This window comes from Branchiostoma lanceolatum, chromosome 5, assembly GCF_035083965.1.
Source record: "Branchiostoma lanceolatum isolate klBraLanc5 chromosome 5, klBraLanc5.hap2, whole genome shotgun sequence".
NCBI classification, from domain to species: domain Eukaryota; kingdom Metazoa; phylum Chordata; class Leptocardii; order Amphioxiformes; family Branchiostomatidae; genus Branchiostoma; species Branchiostoma lanceolatum.
The window spans coordinates 18,807,610-18,832,200 of record NC_089726.1 but is presented as its reverse complement, the minus strand read 5'-3'; the positions used below and the strand labels follow the sequence as shown (position 1 = coordinate 18,832,200).

General features: G+C 39.6%; 1 protein-coding gene across 2 annotated transcripts; it reads left to right on the top strand.

Moving 5' to 3' along the window:
* Window positions 1-3,612: 3,612 nt before the first annotated feature.
* LOC136435576 (ras-related protein Rap-1b) lies at window positions 3,613-24,203 on the top strand. Of its 2 annotated transcripts, none has more exons than XM_066429195.1 (8): window positions 3,613-3,763; window positions 8,436-8,533; window positions 9,879-9,947; window positions 16,280-16,336; window positions 18,079-18,219; window positions 21,179-21,276; window positions 21,719-21,764; window positions 22,031-24,203. In XM_066429195.1, the coding sequence occupies exons 2-8, from the start codon at window positions 8,477-8,479 to the stop codon at window positions 22,118-22,120; spliced, it is 558 nt and encodes a 185-aa protein (XP_066285292.1). In that variant the 5' UTR covers window positions 3,613-3,763; window positions 8,436-8,476; the 3' UTR covers window positions 22,121-24,203. The 2 variants fall into 2 exon arrangements, with proteins under 2 accessions (XP_066285292.1, XP_066285291.1); XM_066429194.1 differs by lacking the exon at window positions 9,879-9,947 and adding an exon at window positions 9,734-9,802 and having other exon boundaries at window positions 3,615-3,763.
* Window positions 24,204-24,591: the final 388 nt, after the last annotated feature.

The following is a 24,591-nucleotide window of genomic DNA, read 5'->3' as shown; positions in this document are numbered from 1 at the left end:
CCAACCAGTCAATCAATCAATCAATCAATCGACCAATCAAACGACCAATTACTTTCATTTATACTGGAAGGGCCAATCACATGCGCACTAGCCTCCCCACGTCCAAGTCCTAAACTCCAAGTAGACGTTGGAAGGAGGTTTCAAAACGTTAAGATCTTAACTCCTAACATCTGCTTGTAGATTGAGAGCTAGTATTAGGCCACTCCAAGCAGACGTTGGAAGGCGGTTTTAAAACGTTAAGATCTTCACTCCTAACATCTGCTTGTAGATTGAGTACTATTAGGCCATTCCAAGCAGACGTTGGGAGGTGGTTTTATAACGTTAAGATCTTCACTCCTAACATCTGTTTGTATAGCCTGAATTCAATCAAGCCTCTTGTGACCGCTCGCGGCCCTGAAACCCCCGGACAGCTGGAGTTTGCGTTATACAGACTACTGTTTGTAGATTGAGTACTACAATGTATTAGGCCACTCCAAGTAGACGTTGGGAGGTGGTTTAATAACGTTAAGATCTTCACTCCTAACATCTGCTTGTAGATTGAGTACTATTAGGCCACTCCAAGCAGACGTTGGGAGGTGGTTTTAAAACGTTAAAGATCTTCACTCCTAACATCTGCTTGTAGATTGAGTACTATTAGGCCGCTCCAAGTAGACGTTGGGAGGCGGTTTTATAACGTTAAGATCTTCACTCCTAACATCTGCTTGTAGATTGAGTGCTAGCACTAGGCCACTCCAAGCAGACGTTGGGAGGTGGTTTTAAAACGTTAAAGATCTTCACTCCTAACATCTGCTTGTAGATTGAGTACTATTAGGCCACTCCAAGCAGACGTTAGGAGGCGGTTTTATAACGTTAAGATCTTCACTCCTAACATCTGCTTGTAGACTGAGTACTATCAAGCGACTCCAAGCAGACGTTGGGAGGCGGTTTTATAACGTTAAGATCTTCACTCCTAACATCTGCTTGTAGATTGAGTGCTACCATTAGGCCACTCCAAGCAGACGCTGGGAGGTGGTTTTATAACGTTAAGATCTTCACTCCTTACATCTGCTTGTAGATTGAGTAGTACAGTGTATTAGGCCACTCCAAGCAGAAATTGGGAGGCGGTTTTATAACGTTAAGATCTTCGCTCCTAAAATCTGCTTGGAGATTGAGTACTACTAGTATTAGGCCACATTCATGTCCTTTCAGTCCCACGCCCCGACACCGGATTTGGTCTGAACCGGGGAAGTCGTCAAAACATTCCCGCCACGCGTCCCGGAAGTCTCCCGCTGGTTGGGTCTCACCTGAGGATCGTCTGGCGGTTTCTAGGTTACCCCAGGTCTAGCCTTGGGGCTTAATTTGGCGGTTTCGAGGTCGCCCTAAGTCTCAACGGATAGCGCTTGTGTACATATGGTTGCGTTGTCTGAACCATTAATATCCGAATCGTATATCATCATCACCGGTCGACGTATATAGAAAAGGAAGAAAATTGTGTCAGACATACTGTAATATCACCATGGGTTGCGATTTTATTTTTGAGTTTTTTTGCGGTGCCTATCAAACACATATGTAAAATCAAAACAATGTGTAAACTTCCTTTCCGCTTCTACCGCGAAATTAAATCCCAGCGAAGATAAATAAACTTACAGTACGTTACGCGAACATTTTCCTTTTAAAGTAAACATTTGTAGAAGCTGAGTAGATTGATGTTTGTCTTTGTTTGTTTGTTTGTCTGCTTGTTTGTTTGTTTGTTTGGGTTGCATAGCCGGCATATAAACGTAGGCGCAACACGCTAAACGTAGGCGTAACACGGCTACTTTTGTATACAAAACACAGTACGTACAAGCTGTGTAGCGCCTGGCTGATTGCATTGATATGGGTCTTAGCGATACCAGCTTTTATTTTAAGCCCTTCAAGCTGTCGGCAGCAGTCAAAGCTTCCATGGGCTTGTCATAATTTCCTGGCCGTCTAAGGTTACGAAACTGTAGCCTCTAGTGTAAGTCTTCACTCACAACATACATACGACACCTGGTTTTTCGCTTTGTAGGTACGGTTTGCTGACTTGAAACAAAAGAGAGGGGGATATATGTCGTTACACCCTGGGGCATGGATCCCTGTCTGGCCGTTTTGCCCATATATGGTGTTTGTTTTAGAATGACGTCACGGGGTTTGACTGTCTGTCATGACGTTCGGTGGAATACCTCTCTACAATGATTCATGATGGTTCCGAACACTTATATTTGATACGCCCAGTTTAGTGCTGTGGTCAGGAGTTATCTAAACCGCCAAACAAGCATAGCGCCGATCGGCTGTAATAAGAATGATTAGAAAGTAACAGAGTGGGATATTTTTTAGGAAAGCCCCCTGGAAGTTCTTTTAAAATTGGAATGCCCCCAAGAAGTACATGACAGAGCAGGAAGCCAAGAAAATGTTTTGTCACCAATCATTCTTTTAAGTGATCTCATCGATATTACCAGTTCATTCGGTTGCTTCTTTGAAGATCTTTCTTCTCCCATATTTTTATCCCCCCCCCCCCCCCCGCACACACACACAGAAAATTGAGTGTGTAAAGAGAGACTGAAATATATATTCAAATGAGAGAGAGAGAGAGAGAGAGAGAGAGAGAGAGAGAGAGAGAGAGAGAGAGAACGGCATTTTACATTTTGTGGTAGACTTTGTTTCTGTACTAAAAAAACGTAACAGCTAAGCATTGCAGTTAATTTGCTATTGATTATGTATGTATTGCATTCCGATTAATAACTGCATGGATGAAAAATCCCGGACACTCCTACCTCACTCGACCGAAACCTCTGCTTGGAGAATAACGCCCAGTCTATTAAATACCACCGGGTCATAGATTTGTTCCACCGACAAAGAAAATCGCCATTTACGGATCGATTTTCTTTATCAGCCCGATTGCGTGACTGAGCCATGTTTCTTTTGAAGTGAGGCAAACGTACGTAGTTTACCTTGGGCGGTTACAAGATTGACTCACTTGCTTTGTCACAAAAGGGTAACCTCCTTGCTTTGTCAACGGTGCTTCTCCGACAAGTAGTGTGAATAAAGGGTGAAGAAGAGAAAGCGTTACACCTCGTGACAGCAAAGTTTAGAGTGTTTTTTTTTCAATACTGGATATAATGCATCTGTGGTTTCAGGTTTTTTAACGGCCAATATTGTGGCTGTAACACTCAGATAAGGACTTTGGCACGAATCGATGTTATAAGCTAACGTTACCTCATGCCTTACCGAAGTTAGCTGGGTCAATGCCAAAGGATCAGTTTCCAGTGAAAGCGACAGTCGTGACAGAGATATATCTGGGAAGTCTGAGTCAGAATGAAGTGGACACTTTTGAAACGCTTACACAAAGTTAAGATATTATTAAATTTAAAGTGATGTCCAATGTCTGTGGGGCAGTTGTAGTAATAGACTGGTTTATAGCTGGCATCTTATACTTTATTCAGTGGCAACGGTTCGTATGGTTCGTACAAAGTTTACAGAAATCGTTTGGGAAAGTGGTCCGACGAGTATTCCTGTTCCTGAACTAGAACAAACAAATTCACCTGTCCACCTTTATTATATAGCAGTTGCTATTTTGGATGGTCACGAGAGCGAGGCTCGGCGATGACGTCATTAGCTAATTAACATAACAGCCTCGCCCCGCACCGGTTCAGCACAGTCAACCGGGCCGTGTGAGTCATTCAAGCTCGCTTTTTCCTCAAGTTCGCCGTGTTTTCCGCATCCTGTCGACGTTTCTCCGCTCAAGAACTGTAGACGAAGTGTTCAGGTAAGAAATCTGTGAGAAACCGAGGGGAATGGAGCGTGTTTGAGCGGGATTTTCCCTCGGTGTCTGGATTTGATTTTTCCGGGGGACGCTTGTGAGAGACTTCGGGTCATGTTCCAATAGCCAAGCGTCCTAACCCCGCGTGCTTCGGTACGTGAACTTGTAAATACTGCCAAACGCTAACCGATACGTGATGTTTGTTAGAAATTTATGAAAAAGAAGGGTATGTTCTTGTGCGACGTTGTACCTTCTTCCAGCCTGCCATGTTTTGGTTTAGATAGATTATGTGTGTGTGGAGTCGCACGTATATACAAGCCCTCCCCCTTTATTTTATCGTCCGATTCAATATGGTGGACCCAGCGTTGCAACCGGATGTCGCCAAAAGTCGTCCGATCAATCCGTAGATTTTTGACGTATTTCTAAACACTGGAGGGTTCTGTGAGATGAGAACACATGTTGTAGAACTGTTTGGAAGGGAAGGAGGTTTCTAGGTCGAGGCGGAAAGGTGGGCTATTGTTAAACAGGTCCCCGCCGGTGGACACTTCCGCAGTACGGATGTCTCGCCTTTTCCTGGTACAGACGGTCCGTACAGAACTATCCCCTCTTCTTCTCCATAGTTTCACAGATTTTATCAGAAATATCTGTTCAATTCCTTACATTGATACACGATGAGAGAACACGTATGCAAAACATCACAGACAGTCGAAATTATTGGCGTCCTTGGGAGGTCTTTGACGGTTGAGGGCCAGTATATTAAATAGCCTACATTTTGTAAACGGCTATTGTCAGTTGGGGTGCATAACAAATCCCATTGTGCCCCAGGGTGTCTGACTGGCTAAAGTCCTGTCAATGTGTCCTTGATATTAGCATATTTATGTTTATATTACTCATGTACAAGGTCCGACAGTCCTTCATACAAGTTGATATTTTAGTAGAACAGAATCGCATTAAAATCATGTTAGAACAAGGTACTGTAATACTACACATACTTTTTTATGCTGAAATATGTTTTGCAAAAGATGGTCATGGAGAATATTTGAATGGACAAAATTATACCCAAAACGTTCAATTGGAAATTGTTTTGTTTTGCGTTTAGTCCAGATCTGGACAGTCTCTACCCAAAATATTTACCGAACTAAGCGTAACTCACATGCCAAACAATATGTTACTAGTCACACATTATGTGTAACTGGAAAAGAAAACTTTATCGGAAAAACTGTAGGGCAGGGTTCGATAATGAGTCATAACTTGTTTGGGTTTCCCACTTTGGGTAATGTTTGGGCAGTAGTGCATATAGCTGAAATTTTTGTATTTTCCACATTTCTGTCATCTTTGCAGGAAAGTTGAAGGTTAGTTACTGTAAATGCAGAAATATTCGGTAGGTTTTATGTTCACGCTTTTTGCATCAACCGTTTCACAGCGATCTGAAAGCCACCGCAAACATTTTTGTCAAATACTGTAGCAGTATGTAACTATAATGCTGCCGCAAATTTAAAACCACCATGAACACCCCATTTTCGCCTTAGTGCAAAATAAAAACCATGCAAACTTAAATGCATTTACAGTATTCCACCAGATTGCAATGAGAACTTTGATTGCTTGGAAATCTTTGCTTCCATATTCTGTGCTGTCAAAAGCTGTGTTACATGTAATTTCATACGGTGTTGATACTTTTAACGTAAAATCAATGATATAGTTTTCGTTTTTAGGTTAGTTTGCAAATTAGATAAGTAGACAGATGAAAATGAGATGATGGAATAGAATTCTTTCTTTTTCCTCCTTTTTCCACCTTGACCATGAAGGTTGAAACTTAAATCTAACAGATGTGCCCTGTAATGTTTTCAAGAATTCCTTATCATTGTAAAGTATTTGTAAGGTCTTTATGCTCCCAGAATGTTTCTAGTACTGTGCGTGTAACTGTAGCTAATGGACACCAAGGACTAGTTCATAGTACTAGTAGTTGTAATGTATCCACCATTTTCACTCCCATGGGAAAATGTTTGGCATTCGGAAATTTGCCAAGAAAGATTTATTGTATCAACCTTCCCCTGTATATCTTTTTCATTATCTGTAGAAATAGGGTCCTAGCAGTGACCAGAGATTTATGGATATATTATCCAAGAATCATGATAGTCATCAGAAATAATGGTGTCATTACTAACATTAATGGTGCAGATCATGGAAATACATAAAAAGAAAGGTTAGATGTTCTGGGCAGGGAATGGGAAATCACACACAACAGTGAATCAGTTTGCCAGCCTCTTGATAATGGTATTTTGACTGGGCGACTGTCAAAACAGTGTGAAATGGAGTCCAATGTATTACTTTTAACGGCTGATTTCACCTTATAAACAAGGAGCTTTCTGTACCAATGAATGCAGAGGACTGTTAAAATTTATAAATGTAAATAGGTTTTCGTGAACATTTTGAGGGAATGAATTCTAAGAATTCCTAGTATCTATCTAAGCTAATTAGGTGTAGCTGAGGAAGATCATGTGTTTGTGTTGTTTTTGGCATCTGACTGTCAGATCTGTAAGCCGTTACTATTTAGTCTACATTTCGCAACATTTCTGAGAATCCAAATGAAATGCCCCAAAATTTGCAAGCATTATTTTTTGCTGTACATTAAATGATAGATTGCATACTGTAAATGCATTTAAGTTTGCATGGTTTTTATTCTGCGCCAAGGGGAAAATCGAGTGCTCGCGGTGGTTTTAAGTTCGCGTTTGAAACATTAGTACTTAATAGTAGCGGTACAGTCATAGCTAAAGGTAGGCAAAACGTTTCATGGTGGTTTAAAGTTTGCGCTGAGTGTTCACCGCGAACGTAAAACCACCGCGAACATTTCTGCATTTACAGTAATCTATTATTCTCTTTGCTATGAGCAATACAGTAACGTTGAATGAAGCCACGTTGCATCTAAGTAATACCAGACACACCCCATGAGTTACACTTTCTATAAACTGCTGTCTCATGTAGTGGTCTTCCTCCTCCAGAACTCAGCATTGTGAATGAAATACCTGGCATATTTTGGGCTGGACCTTGGACCTCCTCCAAGTAATACTCCAGACCAGGAGGACAAGTAATCTAGGTTATGTTGTGTTTCCCCAACCAAAAACAGAGCCAGGTCCCAAATGTGGTCCAGCCCACCATAAGTGAAGACAGATGTCGACTGGCTGTACTTCTAATCCCAGCGCTCATCTCTTCCTACATTAGACTGTTATCAAGCCATTATGTCTTCAGAGGATTGTCAGCTGTCCTGTGACAATGATTCCAGTGGACAGATACTAGTATGATAGCTCCCTGTCAAATTAGATTTTATAAGGGAAGATTCTCCTCTTGTACTTGTAGTTGATATTATGATCTAAGTACAGCATCATGTAGCCTTACATCTGTGTAATGGTGTAAGAGAAGAATCATACTTATCTACAGTAAACCTATAATGTTGAATTTTGTAGCACTACAGTACAGCACAGGCGGCAGGCCCAATGTTGTATTGCCAAACTGGATCTGGGCGCCCTTCCATTTGATCTGTGATTTGTCTAGGAAGTGACAGCCATTTTTGATGGCTTCCTTTGAATGGAGTAGATCACTCGGTCTGTGGCAAGATATGGGAAACAGGTTTTCTATGCGAGAAACAGTTGTGTCTACTATTAGTATTACAGAAAATTATATTCCGTCCTGGAAATAAAAAAAAAGATATTCTAGCACATGGACATATGTCAGCATGAAATGGTGGGCCCACTTCTTTAGAAATTTTTGCTTGTGTCTTATGATGCCATCTAGATTATCTAGGTAGATATTTCCAGCGTCTTGCATTTACTAGATAGGGAGTGTACATGTGCTGTCCTGAAACAACCCCTTGTGAGTTTCATTTGTCTTAAGTGTCTACTCTACAGCCCTCAGAATCAGCTAATCGTTCACCTGAGACTAGTCTTATTTGTCTAAGGTTACCCTTTCACAGCATTACCTGTACTTTGGCTTCTCCTACTGGCTTGTCTTCAACCATTATTTTGCGACTTCTCAAGACGTCTCAGTCTTGTAACATGATAGACGAGGTGACCTTTGCTTTGCCTCCTAGCTAAAATACTGCAGTAACCCAAAGTAAGATAAGAAAATGGCTCCCACAAGGCCGATAAGATGGATCGCCTTCTGCAACTGCATCGTGCACCTGAGTCTGAATTTGTGGTAATGGTTGTGGTTATTTCGTGCTGGAGAACAACTCTACAGATAGATACCCTGGGGCTGCCTATCTGATATCAAATGAGGCTTCTTCAGGGTTGAATATCGGCAAAATTTAATGCTCTGCACTTGTCAGTTTCACAAGGAACATGTAACTATTAATTATGTGGAGTATAAAATCATAAGAATGTACATCAATGGACAACTTGAGACTGCTTCGTTAGTGTGGTTTGCGTCAAACTTATTATGTTGCAGTTTTCTGTTTTTAAACTTCCTAGATTTCATGTTGATTAGATTGTGGGGAAAACTTGTGAATAAATAAAGTTTAATCTATAAGACTATAAATATATACTAGTAGTATAATATAACACAGTACTTTCAATGGTAAATATTTTGGAGGACATTGATAATGTAGAGGCATTGTGGTTGTGTCAATATAAAACTGTTTTTTTTGTCATTTTATAACATTGTCTGTTTCTATCTTCCCATCCAGGAAATCAAGTTTCTGTATTCTGAAGAAGGCCGTTGTCAAGGATGCGTGAATACAAGTTGGTGGTTCTTGGGTCAGGTGGTGTTGGTAAGAGTGCGCTGGTAAGTCATTGCTTCCCTCATAGAAAACAAATCTATCTTCCACTGTGATGCATGATAAGAATTGTTCTAATCAGTCGTTTGTTTATTGTGTTGAACTTGAAGCCACTCAAACAAAATCACTTAAATATTAAGTTGATATTTCTTTCTCCGACAACAAAATCAAGAAGATGAATTATGATAGCTGTCTTTGATGCATGACTTTGTAGATGGCTTATAAATTATATTGATATACCTGTGATTTTATTGGAACTTTTTATTCAGGTCCTCTTCTTACGCATCATTTGTAAAAAGCAAGAAATGAAAGATTTTGTTAGAGTGGCAATACTATGTCGTTTAAACTGTTGGTGATATTGTTGTGTAAAACTTGAAAATTGCATGATTAAGTGTAGTACATGTATTATGCATACTTATTGTTTTTGTTTTTTTTGTAATTTCTGTGTAGGTTGCCAGAAATGAAATGCATGTAAAGTCGTAGACTGCATGAACCTTGCTATGCTTTATGTATGATTTCTATTTCTTTCCTTTTTATATGTAACTATTGATTGTGAATGCACCTGAAAGTGTAATTTCCTACAATGCTCTCTTGCAGTCCTTTATTTCTTCTTCAAATTTCATGTATATGCAATGTGTACATCAATAACATCAATGCATGTATGTTTCTGTTTTGGAAAAGACTGTAATCTTTCTGTGTAAATAGTATAAAGACAATGTTGTTGATGCATTATGTTTCTCTTTCCCCAATCTGCAATGTACATGTATGTTTTCTCTGTTTAAATGCTTCCACACCCCCATTTGCAGCTGTCCATGCACTATCAGCATTGTCATGTCATTTTTCACGTCCAGTTGTCACTGTAGTTCTGCACTGTCTGTACAAATTTTCCTCCACCCTTTCTTTCTCCTCTGCCCTGAACTAACTGCAAAAATCCAAACTCTGGAAACTCTCCATAGATCTTAGCTACAAATACAACCATCTAACCTGCACCAATCATATGCATTTTTAGTCCCTTCTTTAGGCAACTTCCTAATCCATTCTTAGCTCGAAAAAACACTCACCTTTGATTCATGCAAACATCTGCTTTTGTAGTCTAACAGTTTTTAGATTTTCGACGCTCGTTTTCCGATGCTTGCATAGCGGGTGAAGAGATGAACCTAATGTCGTAGTGTCTTTCCATAGCCTGAAACGTCTCTCTCCCTTTTCAGACAGTGCAGTTCGTACAGGGTATCTTTGTGGAAAAGTATGATCCTACGATTGAGGACAGCTACAGAAAGGTATGTGTGTCGGTCCGCCCGCCCCGCCCACCACAGCACTGTGCATGCAACTCTCTTTCTGTTTGTTCACCCACAGACGGTGCAGTTCGTACAAGGTATCTTTGTTGAGAAGTATGATCCCACTATCGAGGACTGCTACCGCAAGGTAGGTGCACGCGTTCGGTGTGCAGCTGTGGTCCGCCCCAGGTTTGGGCCCTCACCAGCTAGAGCAGTTTACCAGCTATTTCTCTGCTTCTGATTTTAACCAGACCAGTCCATGGTTTGTCACAAGTGTCACTAATAGTGTGGCTTACCTTGTTTATTTACCTCACAACTTTTGAATACTACCAGAGACTAACCAAATTTCTAAAGCTTGAAACACCATAGTCATCGTGTCTTTTTTGTACTGCAACAAATGCAGCTCATAACAAAGACAGTTGTGTTGGGAAGTGAAATTTTTCATCCAACGAAACAGAATCGCCAACCGAAGTTTTAAGCCAACTCTTGTCTTAAGTCTTTCTGACCTTGTAGATATGTTTTGGATTGAAAAAAACAAACTGAAAGTGATTGTTACATTCTTCCAGGTATCCAAACACCTTTGAATTTGACCCACTGCTAATTTCAAATCCTCCTCAAACAAAGACAGTTCTGTGATTTTTTGGATTGGAGAACCTGCCTCTGGTTTGATCCCTAACCTTTACCATGCTGGCATATGACACTTGACCATCTAATTGATACACATGGTACAACTCAGCATGTTAAATGTTAATGTTTTAACCAAAAGCACAGAATAAAACGATAGCTAGTTGGCTGGCTGGCTATGGAATACGGTACGTTTTGCTGTGAGGGTGAAGCTGGGGGTATCAGTACATCTGGTGACGTGCGGTGAAGTGAACTCATACAGCAGGGGTTCGTTCTGTTTGTATGTATAACTTTGCCCTCTCTTGCTTTTCTTGGAACAGGCTTATCAAAATTAGAAGCCTCAGCCAAGACTACTACCAGCTAAAAGAGTTACCCTGTGCCGTTGTAGTGTTAAACTGATGTGCCGTGCATGTGTTGTGGTGGACTTTGTGTTTCTAACCTTGTGTATGAATCTAACCGTGATGTATAATGATTCAAGTTTTAACACAGTGACGTTATGGCTTAAACAAACAGCTAAGAATTTGCAAACCTTTCCAAAGAATGATTTGACATAATTTGCTGACTCAACAAAAACTGATTTAGTAAAAGTGACTTGCTAAAGGTCTGTTTAAATCCTTTGCAATGACATACCTGATCATTATTTATTTAAAACATTCCCAAATGCCATGGGGGATGAAATTGCTGGAAGAAGTTCAACCCAACAGCATTTCCAATTTCCCTGTATCATCCTGAATTTAAACGCCAAAATGGTGGATATTATTCTTTTGCAAAATTGCCCGTCATTCGGCTCTTCACTGGATGGTCTCTTGCTTATCACAGCAATGCATATACCAGAAAAATACATCCTCCAGGGCTCTTTAGCTGAAGGAGTCCACGGTAGATACGTAATCCAACAATTTAGCATCAAAAATGGCGTTATTATATCCGTGGGCCTTTAAAAAAACCCTCACCAGGCCCAATACCACCTGGGGAAAGGTGATGCCAATCAACTGGAGTGATAGCTCAGAGGCCCAGCTCCCCGAAGGAAAATGATGTGTATTCTCCTTCATTTTGTCTCCGCAATTTGGAAGATTGCCAGGCATTGCCTTTGTGATGGATGATGGTTTTACATGGTATCGGTTAGAGACAAAGAAAATGCATGTACTTAGTTGTTAGATTAAGACACACTTCTTTAATGGAAGGTTTGAGGTTACCTATGAATATTTGTCATACTAGTAGATTTATCAAAGTACTGTAAGTCTACTTAGATCCGCGGTATGATTAGATCCGCGGTATCCGCGGCGACCTCTGCGCCGCGAATCAATTTCCCCGCGGATATGTTTATCGTACTTTTGCCCCCCTCCCCACATTTACGAGTGAGCTCGACTTCAGGGAAAAGCGACACATAAACAATGCACGCGATTGTGTAAAACATGACAAACTTTTACACAGTACATACGTGTAAACAAGTGATACTAGTATTACATATGATTCGCAGGAGTTTGGCCGAGCGGCGTCGCTACTCCCGATCGACCGCTACACACATAGAGTAATTTACCGAGAAATCAGAAAATAACTATGGAGATACACGCCACAATTTTGGCTTGTTGTTACGGGCGTCGGGACGCCGTTTACCGGCGTACAATCACGCTCTTTTGTTTCTTGCTATTGTTATGCTTGCACACCATCGATATCGGTGCCTTTGACATATGTTGATCTCATTAAAACCTGTTTTTCAAGAAAGCCAGCAAAAATACGTAAAGAAAAAAAAAGATTTTCGCCCGAGCATTCGAGTCCCTACGCTGTGATTTCCCGCCATTCGCCGCCATTTGTGGTCGTATTCGGTGGAGAATCTATCCCTTTAATTTTCTTCCCGTGGAAATTCTGCTTAGGTAGGGTAGATGAGTCGTGTTTACGCCGTGATTTTACTTCAAAATACAGCGCGCCAGCGGCCGGGCCGGGCTGGGCTGCCATCTTTGTTTACTCTTGTTTACCGCCTGTTCTAAGCGCTGATTGGTTTGAGTCAGAAAAACTTTGCTCTGATTGGTTGACTGAAAGATTTCACGTGATCACAGGGCGGGAATTCCCCGTCACAGCTTCGGCGTGGACCGCATTTTCTGACGATTTTGAAGCAGTTTTGTGGCGACCTTCGTAACATTTTTGATTTTTGAAAATTAACCAAACATTTTCTGATGGCAGTATTCAGTTATTTTTTTTCTACTCATCGCCCAGCGCGAATTTAGAACCACCGCGGATTCTCCATTTGCCCGAAACCGCGGATTTTAGGCCCCGCGGATCTAAGTAGACTTACAGTATGCCGTGGTTAAAGAAGCGAGGGAAAACTTTGACGTAAAAGAGACCTTTCCTAACCATCTTTTGGATCCCCATAAGGTCTCATTCATGTGTTACTCCGCGTGTAGACTCTAAAAGAGTCCGTACCCCAAAAAATAAACGGCTGCATGAACGTGTTGCCCAGCTGATCCCAGTGTCAAACTGATGAAAGCTTGTTTGTAACTGAAGAAATTAGCAGGTAAAGTTCAGCAGCCGCGTGCGAGGTCGGACGTGCACAGCCCGGCATGTTGGGTGATGCAGCCCTGTGTTTACAGCTGGAAAGTGCCTTTTTGGGGGGGTGAAGCTAAGTGCTGTTTGTAATTGCCATAAAAAGGAATTGAATGCCTGCTGGCAATTTTTTCACATGATCTAGGGTAAATGTGCTCAACATAGACTGAATGACATTGGTGCATTTTCTATTTCATTATGAACGCGCCCATGTAAAACACGTATTATAACATATAAGCCCATGGGGCAAAAAAACTCCTGAATGAGACCATCACAGTGATTGACAGCTGGAGTTGCCAAGCACAAAGCTCTCACCGTCTGGCACACCCAGGTTGCTAGGCAAGGGATGTTGGTGCACGTACCATGGAACAAAAAGCGTTTTTATCCCAGAGAGCCGGCAGAGCCATTCCAAACATTGGCACCTGCTGTCAGGCTCAAGGGGGCTTATAAGTTTTCATTGGCTCGTTCCCAACATTTACATTACATTTACTGTAAAACTAAAAGTATGAGTGTCACCGGTTTGTTAATTCTAACTACTCGACCATTAGCAACATGAAACATTATATTATCATTGATATTGACTGCTTCTCATATAAATATAAATACTGTAAATGCATTTATTAGTTTTGCATGGTTTTATTTCGTGCTAAGGCCAAATTTTGTGTTCACGGTGGTTTTAAGTTTGTGGCAGCGCTAAAGTCACATACTGCTACAGCATTGAACAAAAATGCTCACGGTGGTTTTAAGTTTGCGGTGAAACGTTTGCTGCGAAAACCGTGAACGTAAAATCGCCGCGAACATTTCTGCATCTACAGTATGTATATAAAAAGCAGTCAGTATTAATCATATGATGTTGCTAATGGTTGAGTAGTTGGAAGAAATAAACAAACTGGTGACACTAATATATGGCCTCGGTCGGTGTTAGTTGAGACAGTTACACGCTGTAAATGTAGATTACAGCAAGCAAAGTTTTTACCATGGAAGGTAAAATCTACCTATCATTTCTGTCAATAATGATTAACAGTTGAAATTCAAACAAATACAAATATGGTTATGTAGCTATTATAGACTTCACAATGCATTTTGGGGACAGGAAACATTGAAGACAAAATGTTGAGGAAGTGAACTATTAAACCCTAGAAACACTCAGGACCTGACTCAGAGATACACTACTAAGTATACAGAAAAATCTTTCCAGCCTTTGTAGTGTCACAATGCCTTAAGGTGTAGTCATGCCAACAAGAATGTTATTCAGAAAAAATACTCGGCTACATGACTACATATGGTTTCCTGTTTCTCTTGACAACTACAACAGTCTTTTCTTCCTGAGGGAAGTGGTCTTAAAAGCCGTTTGTTAGTGTATGAAATAGGAAGCCAAATGACGTATCTCTGTTTAGTACCATTAATTAAAGACGTCATGGCGTGATGCATCAAACTTACCGTCTATGTTGGGTTTATGAATTATTCAGGCCTTCTAATACCCGCAGCTTGTATTGATTTTTTTTGCTCCTGGCAGATTGTGGTTAGATGTGGTATAAATCACTGGTTCACAGGAGGTGTCTTGTAGCATACTTCATGTAACAGACTTCTAAAAAGGTCAGTTGGGATATAGTTCAAGGACATCGCAAGCTTTCGTCCTTGGTTTCTCAGTGTTCCCCAATCATTGCCTTGCCATATTGAGTTGAGAAGTTACTGATACACAAACCCACGTCAGAGAATCTCAGAGCATTTAGCCCTCTCTCCATGAAGAAACGATTAATTCCACCCCAGCGGAAATATGGTGGGTGGATGTACGTAAGCCGTAATGGCTGTTGCGTGAAATCTAACAGAGACCTTCCTATTTGTCAAAGGCTAAGCCGTTATTAAAATGGCATTAGTTACATGATTAATGCAGGGTCTTTGGTCATAGCGGGTATTATGTTATGATAAAAGACTGTATGCAGGGATATGGCGTCATGCAATGACTCAATATTTCTTCTGTTTCTCGTCTGAAATTTAATACCATTTTGCGGAGCTTTACAGACTTTTATGGGAGGAAACCTTGTTATGGCAATTATATTTCATGTACAAATCCAGGATGAACAGACAATTAATATATAATGGAATATCCTGGATGATTGCTAATACATGTAATGTATTTTCTGATGTTATTAGCTATAATGAGCACTGTTGCGAATGCAAGGAAAGAATAGACTCTTTTGAGCAGCATTCTGAGTGTGTTAATACATAAATGTTGGTACCATTTTCCTGAAATTAAAAGAGGTGACGTCAGGGTCCTGATATGACAAATTGGTGCGGTGGTTTATGCAGAAATCAATTCAGTGTTGTAACAATGAAATTAATCAGCCGATCTGTTTGTAATCAGTTGTTAAGTTAGACTGGGAAAAGGAATTGTTAGATATGCAATCACCAAAAGATATTTTATGTATTGTATAGTTATATAATATTGTATGATATTTATTGTCAAGTCAGCACACATAACATATCATAAGAAACAGCTTAGCTGAAAGGTATACTGTAAATGCAGAAATATTCGCTGTGGTTTTATGTTCACGGTTTTCGCGGCGACCGTTTCACCTCGAACTTAAAACCACTGCGAACATTTTTTCTGATACTGAAGCAGTATGTGACTATAGCGCTGCCGCAAACTTAAAACCACAGCGAACACTCCATTTTGGCCCTAGCGCGAAATAAAAACCATGCGAACTTAAATGCATTTACAGTATATAGCTGAAACATATGTATATATTGTCCTGTAATTGTTGTCTGTGCAGTATGTGTCCTAGTCTATATAGACCAACTACAGTAATAGTATATGTGTGAATGTTTCTGTTTCAGCTAAACTGTTTCTTATATGAAATGTGTGGTGACTTGAGGCACAAGCCTCATTGGTTGGACTTATAATTTAGATTCAGATTCACACTGATTCACAGTTGCTTTTTTAATCAGCTAGCTCCCGATGATTATAACCATAATCTCTTGTTTGTGTAACCTTGTTTGACAGAGAGTTGTTTTATCAGCAGTGCAAGGTCCGGATTCATGAACAGTCCCATCATTAATGCCGTGGTAATCCCAAAGAGACATGGTTTACTGTATAAACTCACAGTGCGGCACCTGGCATTGTCAGTAACTCGTTGTGTTTCTTTTTTGGTCGGACAAAAATGTTAACTTGAAGGTTTGCACTGTAATAAAACAGTTATCTTCCTACAAGTAGACTCGAACAAATTTTGTTTATGCAAGGAGTCTTGTTTGTGCAACTGATGTGTTTTGAACACCATCTGTGAGTACTCTTAACGTTGTGTCTTTGTTTTCCTACAGCAAGTCGAGGTTGACGGTCAGCAATGTATGTTGGAGATCTTGGACACAGCCGGCACAGTAAGTTATACTATAGGGAACTTCACTGTGATGTTGTTTTCTTCAAAATGTTAAAAATTGGCCAGATGTGAGAGAAAGGAATATTTTATCTGTTACATCTCCATGCCACAATACACCAAATTCTCAATAGACAGTAAAATGTTTTTTTTTTTTTTTTTTGCTTCTTGCACTTGTAGTTAAGAGTTATTCTCGTATGAATGATATTTCTGAAATATCTAGGACACATACACATTTACATCATATCAAGAACCTGTCTATTCATCATACATAGCATTTCTCTGCATTTCTGACTGTGACATGTATGTGACACTGACTCAAACTCTATATCTACTTCTGTGAAATGTGCTGTCCTGTTTCTTGCACTCTTATCATCATTTTCACACTGTCACTACCTTTATCACTGGCATTCAGAGGGTCTGGTACGTTGTAATTAAACAGCGCCCATTTTTCTTCATATGTACCCAACAGAACTTTACTCTGTTGAACAGGAGGAAAAAGGTTTGTCCATGTTTCCTGCCAAATCACATGCTGTACCAGCAGAAATGTTTAACGTTTGATATAATAATTCAGGGCTCGAAATCCTGGGTGCATGTGCACCTTTGTGCACCCAAAGTGGAGCTGTACACCTAATTTGTGACAGTGGGTGCACCAGTTCACCTAGATGGTTTTGTAGGCTATAGCCAGTATAGGGTTGAAATTATAGTACTAGTATCAGAAAAAGTAATATTACCTTTGTTATGTTTTGTTTGATGTATAACTCAAAGATGTTGAAGTTAGCTATAGAATTTCAGATTGAAATTCTTAAAAGGTAGGGTTTGAAACCATGTTTTGCTGATACAAGTGTATTCTTTTTTTTATGTTGTGCACCCAAAATCACCTTAATTTTTAGAAAAAGGAATTTCAAGCCCTGACATTATTATTGTACCGTGGGGCTAATACAAGCAGGATTCTTGTAGTCATGACTACTGGGCAAAATCTTTTCTAGGGATGAAAAAAGTGTACATTTTTTGCACACCAGAAGTGTACAGTGTTGCACAACAGAAGTGCACTGTGTTGCACAACAGTAATGCACAGTGTTGCACAACAGAAATTCTGAAGAGTCACAATGAAATCTTGTGAACTGTTACTATTAGGGGTGCAAATTAACAACATTCAAATCTTCCATGGAAACAACATAACCTAACTGTGACCATCAAGTACTGAAGTAGTTTTACTGTTTCCATGTTCACATGCACTGTGCCTACAAGTCTGTTCACACAAAAACACTCACAGCACCATTCTAGACAGCAAAAGTTGGTACAACATCTGAACTGGCTGGTCTTTCTGTCTGTACCCAGTCTACTAGCAAAGATAGTTTGTACAAAACCCTCCCCCAATACATGTACTCTATCACTAACTGCCATATGCCTCACCTGTCAATCCATGTTACAATACCTATAGTGTGTCTCAGCATTGAAACTAGTTTCTTGCTGTCAGATTCATGTCTTGTATACTGTCCTTTCTTCTGACTTTGTCAGTTTGTGTCATTTTGTGTATAATTCAACTTCTACATGGGGTCATTCAGGTGATCTCAGAAATTCACACATATTATTCCTAAACATTCAGCCAATATCTTTTGATGCAGTGCATAATCATAACATTTGCAATTATTGTAAGGCTGTTTGATGGGTCTGACACTAGATACCCAAGTACTAATCAGTTTCGGAGAAATCTTGATGTAGCATGTCCTGCCGTTGTCGTAGGAACAATTCACAGCGATGCGAGACTTGTACATGAAGAACGGCCAGGGGTTCGTCCTGGTGTACTCCATCACAGCACAGTCTACCTTCAACGACCTCCAGGACTTAAGAGAACAGATCTTGCGAGTCAAGGATACCGATGACGTAAGTTGTACCCTAGTTTCCAATAAATCCTGGAAAAAACAGCATCAGGTTTTCACGTTAAAGAAATCTGAGAAATCATTGACGTCTGGCGAGCAGCTGTCCTACGTAAAATGTCAGGTAACATCTGTTCATAAGGTGAATGTGTAACACTAGCCACGTATTTGGGTTTTCTTTCTCCTGTGCTCGAAAATTGTAAAACTGAAATAGCGACTTCAGACTCAGCAGTAAACCACCACTTTCAATAATTTAGTCAACCATCTGGAGAAAGTTACATTTAAAAAAGCTGTAAAGTAAATGAATGCAGCACGTACTGACTCTGTAGTGCAAAATTTGTTACAAACAGTGGTGTCACCCTCTCTTATGTCGAGTAGCCATAACAGTGGTAGAAAGCTGTCGAACCTCAGACTGAGGAATAAGCATGCCACTTTTTCGTTAACAGCACTTCTGTATAGCGCTTAACCTTTAGCACGCTTAAGTAGCTGTTTGGCTACCAAGTAACCAATTCTGTAATGGTTAGAGGGTTAGGTAGCAGGAAGATGGTTAATTATGCTTGGTTTCTTGGCGTTTATCTTGTTTTAGTTCCAATACACTCCTGTTTTATCCAGTTTTCTTCAGCAAAATTGAACAAGCGGGTTGAAAGGAGTACCAAGTGTCCAAAATGATTGTCCTGTTTCAAACAGTAATGGCAAAGAAACAAAAATTTTATTTCGTCGTTAATTCTGGTTGACGTTTATCTTGTTCCAACACACCCGTTTTATCAACCATTCTTCATTAAAATGAAGCAAGGAGTGTGAAATAAGTACTAAATAAGTCTCCAAATGTTCTCTTCTGAATTTACTATTTCCAACAGTAATGACAAAGGAACAAAAACGTTGATTCAAGAGGTGAACTACTGTTAACTTCCAAAAAAGATTTTAGAAGGTGTAGTAAAGCAGGTCCAATTCTAGATCTGACACTTACACAGGGGGCACTTGATTAAAGGTCTATTAACACAGACTGAGGTCACAGATAAGGCCATTTGAGGTCTCCGAATTGATTGAAAGGTTGAAGCATCTTTGACAGCCTGCAAGCTTTAATGTGGTGAGAAAAGCATCTTCTTATCTTAGATGAAGCTTGGTTCTTGAAAATGAAGCTGATCACCCAACTGTCTCATTGGATGACCCTAAAGCAACATAACAGAAAGATTTAAATGTATGTGGGTTTTAAGATGGAATCTACCAAACAATTCACACTGAAGATCACAGATGAATGTCAAAGCAGTTACACTTAATACCTTAGGGCTTTGTCTCCTTCACTTCAATGACTTCAAAAAAGTTATGACCTAAAACCCCCATCCAATTCCATTTTAGGAGGACAGTCATTTTTGAAAGCTCCTTAATTTTGTGCTTGCAAACATCCAATTCTCATGTGTATTGTACATCATTTGCCAAAAAAGCAATTTTACAGTACATGTAGCCAGGGCATGAAATGCTGGGTGCATATGCACTTTTGTGGAACCAAAATTGGAGCTGTGCACCTATTTTTTATGTGATTGCATCATTGGAACTAGAAATTTTTGTTTTAGGGTTATTGCCTAAAGGTACTATTGTACACTAGTATATAGCATATTCCTGACTTTCAAGTGTCGGGCAATATAATAAAATCTTTGTTGTACATGTATTATTTGTTTAAAGATTTTGAAGTTAGCCCTTGAATTTCAGATTCAAATTCTGAAGAGATTCAGTAAGGTTTATGATTAGGTTTTGCTGATGCTCTACTTAATTCTATGCACCCAAAATTTTTCCAGTGCACCTTAATCATTAGTGACCCTATTCCCTAATATGAATTTTAAGCCCTGCATAGCGTAGTCATTGGCAGCCACTCGTCTACCATCTTAGCCTCCTTCATTCCTTTTCACCCATTTCAAATTGGAATGGAGCAAGATAAAGATAATTGGAAACTCTAATGGGATGCTACCCAGTGACATTTCCAGGTGATATATTGGACAGCTTCAGTAAATGTAGGCAGACGTAATTAAAGAATTGAGGTGGCTGACCGCAATGGTCTGATAGATGTTTGATGGAGTCTTAGTGCTGTATTATGCAGACAGAATGTCTATGTTCTGGGGCAGAATTATTAGGTTAGGCGGGACTGGAGACACACTTGTGTTTTGTAGCCCAGTAGTTTGCACATACATGTAATCCAGCTTATAGAGATCAGACAGGTGAATGGTCTGATACCGTGAAGTATTCACATTAGGGTTGTAGCCCTTTTGAGAAGATTTTGAGTACATGTACTGATGTAGTAGCTTGTCAGTGCTGTGTTATACAAGAACTACTCGTCGGTTTTGTTAATGTTCGTGACTTTGTAAACAGCTTTAGTCCAGAACAATTATCAGATATTGGGGTCACCCGTGTAAGCGATAAAGAAGACACACTAGAGACCTCAGCCCTATCCATTGTGAGGTGTCAAAATTCATCCTTTGACTCAGCAGAGAAAATTCCCCCTTTTATTGACTTGCATATTAGCAACATTGCATATTGATCAGTTTTCTGAATGCCAACTGTCAGTGTGTATCATCACTCTTTTATTACATCTTTTATTCTGATTTTACTGAGGGCATTTGATTTTACTTCAGAAATAAACATGACATAAAATTTTTATCTTTGTCTCACTGTACTACATCCAAACAATTTCAAGTTGGATCTTAAATCTTTTGGCAGTAGAACAGGGGACTGCATACACTGCAGAAAAATTTAAGGACAAGTGAAGAAAATTTAAGTCTTATTTTAGTGATGACCCACATGCAAATAACTGTGATTGTTTCTACTCTCTGTTACATGTAAAAGTTGTTACTGGCATTAGTTCAGATCAGTTCATCCTCTGTGACGTGACACCCTGGTCTCCACAAGTGTATCTGGATGTCTAACCTTCATCGACAAATGTACTAACATTGTAACAATGTTGTGTCTGTCATCAGGTGCCCATGATCCTGGTGGGGAACAAGTGTGACCTGGAGGATGAACGAGTGGTGGGGAAGGACCAGGGACAGAACCTAGCCAGGCACTGGAACAACTGGTGAGCAGAGGAACATTTCTATCTTTTTATCTCTGGTATCTGTATCTATATAGCCGGTATAACCGCCCTTTGGCGTAATGCACCAGCTTCACAGGCACGGCAGCAGCTGGTTATATTACACCGAATGACCTGGTAAAGTCAGGATATGGAAGTGGAATAACCCTTGTGATGTTAACGTATAGATTTGATATTAGTACATGGTATCATGCAAATAAGGATTAAACAATGGTGGTGGTGTTACGCAGTTCTGAATGTAATATTGACACATGAAGTGAATGGGTTGCTACAACCACTTGTTTCAGACCTTCAGAAAGTAAAAAGTGAAAATAACAAAAAATAACTTTCATGACATCCCCTTTCCCTGCTATATAGTATACACAATTAATGTCATTTGACAACATGTGTTGAATCTTAAATGAATTATGTCTCTTCCTGATTACAGTGCATTCCTGGAGACGTCAGCTAAACTCAAGATCAATGTTAATGAGGTAAGGCAGTTTTTCAAAGCTCCACATGCCTCAGATGTCGCCTATTTGACTACCTAAAGTTTTACTGTTCATGCTATTTTCCTTTCATGAAGATGGACTTAATTGCACGACAATTGAACACGGTACAATGTATGGCAACTATTAAACATCTGCATAGTACAAAATAATAGAGTAAAATTTAACATCCTAATTACTTATACAATAAGGGATAGCATAATAAGTATGTGAATGTTGAATTGAAAGAAAACTCATTCTTATCTCTTCAGATCTTCTATGACCTCGTCCGACAGATCAACCGAAAGAACCCAGACACGAAAGTCAAGAAAAAGAAGAGCTCCAAGTGCACCCTGCTATGAGCTGCCTGTACTACAAACACAGAGATAATTTGCCACAACTTCCATTACTCTAAGTCTTGTTTGATCGACACTTGACCAAACTGTATTCCTCTGGACTATAATAATATTACCCGGATGATATGTCAAGAACAGTGTGACTGTATAAGAACTTCTTTTCTGGATTTTGTTGTAGTAATGCAGTCTTATTGGAGGAGAGAATGTGTAGGCTGTAAAAGTTTCCAAGATTAAGACACACAGGATACAATTGCCTTCCACAAAATATAGGGTGGGGTCAGGAGACATACTACAGCCCAAACTTGGATTCCATCTTAATACCTTGCTGTACAGAAAAAAATGCTTGGCTAGAATTAAGAAGATAATTATGGTAACACAAATTGTCGTATTGCTTTTCGGTTTTTCAATTATGGATGGGCTATATCACCAGAGAGTTTTTCATGACCTAGAATTCCAGTTTCTTGTGACCAGGGCAATTCTGCGGTGAAATATTCTGTTTGACTTTTGAACATATGTTGCTTTGTCAGGTGTGAGTCTAAATTTGGTCACCTTTAAAATTTCTGTTAAAAATAAATGGCCACTGTTGAGATGATACTGGACAGAACTATTATAAAATTCGCTGAACATCCATCCCGATGGACTGTATGGAAATCTGTGTAATTAAGGACAAATAGCCAGTTGAGTTGATGGTCCTACCTAGCCATGGAATGCCTGTCTCATTCAATACACAGTTCAACAGCGCCACCTATCAAAGCACTGTGGTAGTGCATCTGTGATTAAGTTTGCCTGACATGCTGAACATTCGTGTTCTATCAGTTCCCCCCCCCCCCCCCCCCAAATGATAAGTGGTTGCTTCCTTGTTAGTTCATCAGTGAAATGACTGTCCAGGGTAACAGAAAATAATTTTAAAAGAAAAAAAGATCTTCAACGTAATGATAAAACAGTTAATCATTGACACCAAGACCTATTAATACACACTTGTTCACTTTTTTGAACCACTGTATTATTTAAATCACTGTATTATTATTATTATACATGTTTTTATTACATTTCCACAGATACTCAGCTATGATTCCTTGTCTTATTGCATTAACTAATTTCGATAATTCTCAATCCATCAAAACATTCACTTTTTATATTTATTCTGTTCACTGTAGCTGTAGAATATTATATCTTTCAATAAAACCTGCAAGCAGTTGTTCTCTTCAAGATACAAGTAATTATATGTTTGTGATGTATCTGACCTCCTCTGTTGTTCACAAGACGTCCTTAAGGTGCCTACTATACTTGTATTAGTGGTAAAGATAAGGCAATACGCTTGAAAAAGTTGTAAATTTGTCTCTTTAAAGCAATGTAGTCGTACTAGGAAGAGTGACGATTCTGGCTCCCAACTAACCATGCACATGTTTGTAAGGCAATGAATTAGTGATTGACAATCTTTTTTCGTTCCCATTGCCACCATTACATTCACCCCCCCCCCCATATTAACTCATGTACAGAAGTTAACGAGTTATCAAAACTAACCAGCCACCCCAAGGCAGCTTATTATGCAGAATAGTACTGAAAAATTATCTGGATCCATCTGCAAAATTTGAGCACTGTGTTTTGATAAGTGTGCATTAGATAGGGCAAGCATAAGGCACAACTACATGTATTTGTTGAGATATCTTTATATCTTTTACAAAAGCTTCACTGCTGGAGTGGGATTTAGGTGCTTATTTCATAAATTTTGGTAAAAAGTAGTGATTTTGAGGCTACGGTGGTAAAAGAAAATGTAATTCTAATTTTCTGAAGCAAAAGATGTCCATGTGGCAAAGGGAAAGAAATTTAAGAACCGATTTGCAAAATTTTGGTGGCCGACCAAAACCTTAAATCCCTGACCGTTTTATTCCTTGGGTTGGTTATGTGTGATATTACTGTACAGATGATGTGTTGATAAATTATTTTTGTGGAAATTCTTAGTCAGATGGTAACCTGAGGATAGTAGTGTTGGTGGCTTAGGTGTCACAGCTTTCTCCTGTTTTGTCTGTCACTGTGAATGACTAAAGCTTCTCCAAGTCCAATAAACCCATTGTCTTACTATCATGTACATGAAGTGTGTTGCGTTTTCACAGCCATCTTGTATTCATGTAACGTTAAGCATCTGAAGTACTGAAAAATCCCACATTGAATCCAAGCTGTCCCAGGTACAAAATGAAGTAAGCCTCATTACCTGCATGAAATATTGAGTATAATGTAGAGTGGACTCATTCCTCAAACTAACTGACATTATCTTAGTGAGGGATGACTGCGGTGCGATAGATGTCAGGTTTAGGAATGAGCACTTATATTTATACTCCATGAAATATGGAGTTTATATTTTAGGCAGGAGCGTTTGTGTGTGTGTGTCTATCTGAACACCATACCTCGTGAAGGCCTAGATGGATTGTCTTCATATTTGGTATGTTAATAGGTCTTGATGAAACCTCAAAATGATT

Bases quoted from the DNA above. Each gene is read 5' to 3' on its own strand.
- LOC136435576 (XM_066429195.1), top strand. From the start codon at position 8,477: ATGCGTGAATACAAGTTGGTGGTTCTTGGGTCAGGTGGTGTTGGTAAG. The intron at 9,948-16,279 runs GTAGGTGCACGC...GTTTTCCTACAG, and splicing joins TCGAGGACTGCTACCGCAAG to CAAGTCGAGGTTGACGGTCA. The intron at 18,220-21,178 runs GTAAGTTGTACC...GTCTGTCATCAG, and splicing joins GAGTCAAGGATACCGATGAC to GTGCCCATGATCCTGGTGGG.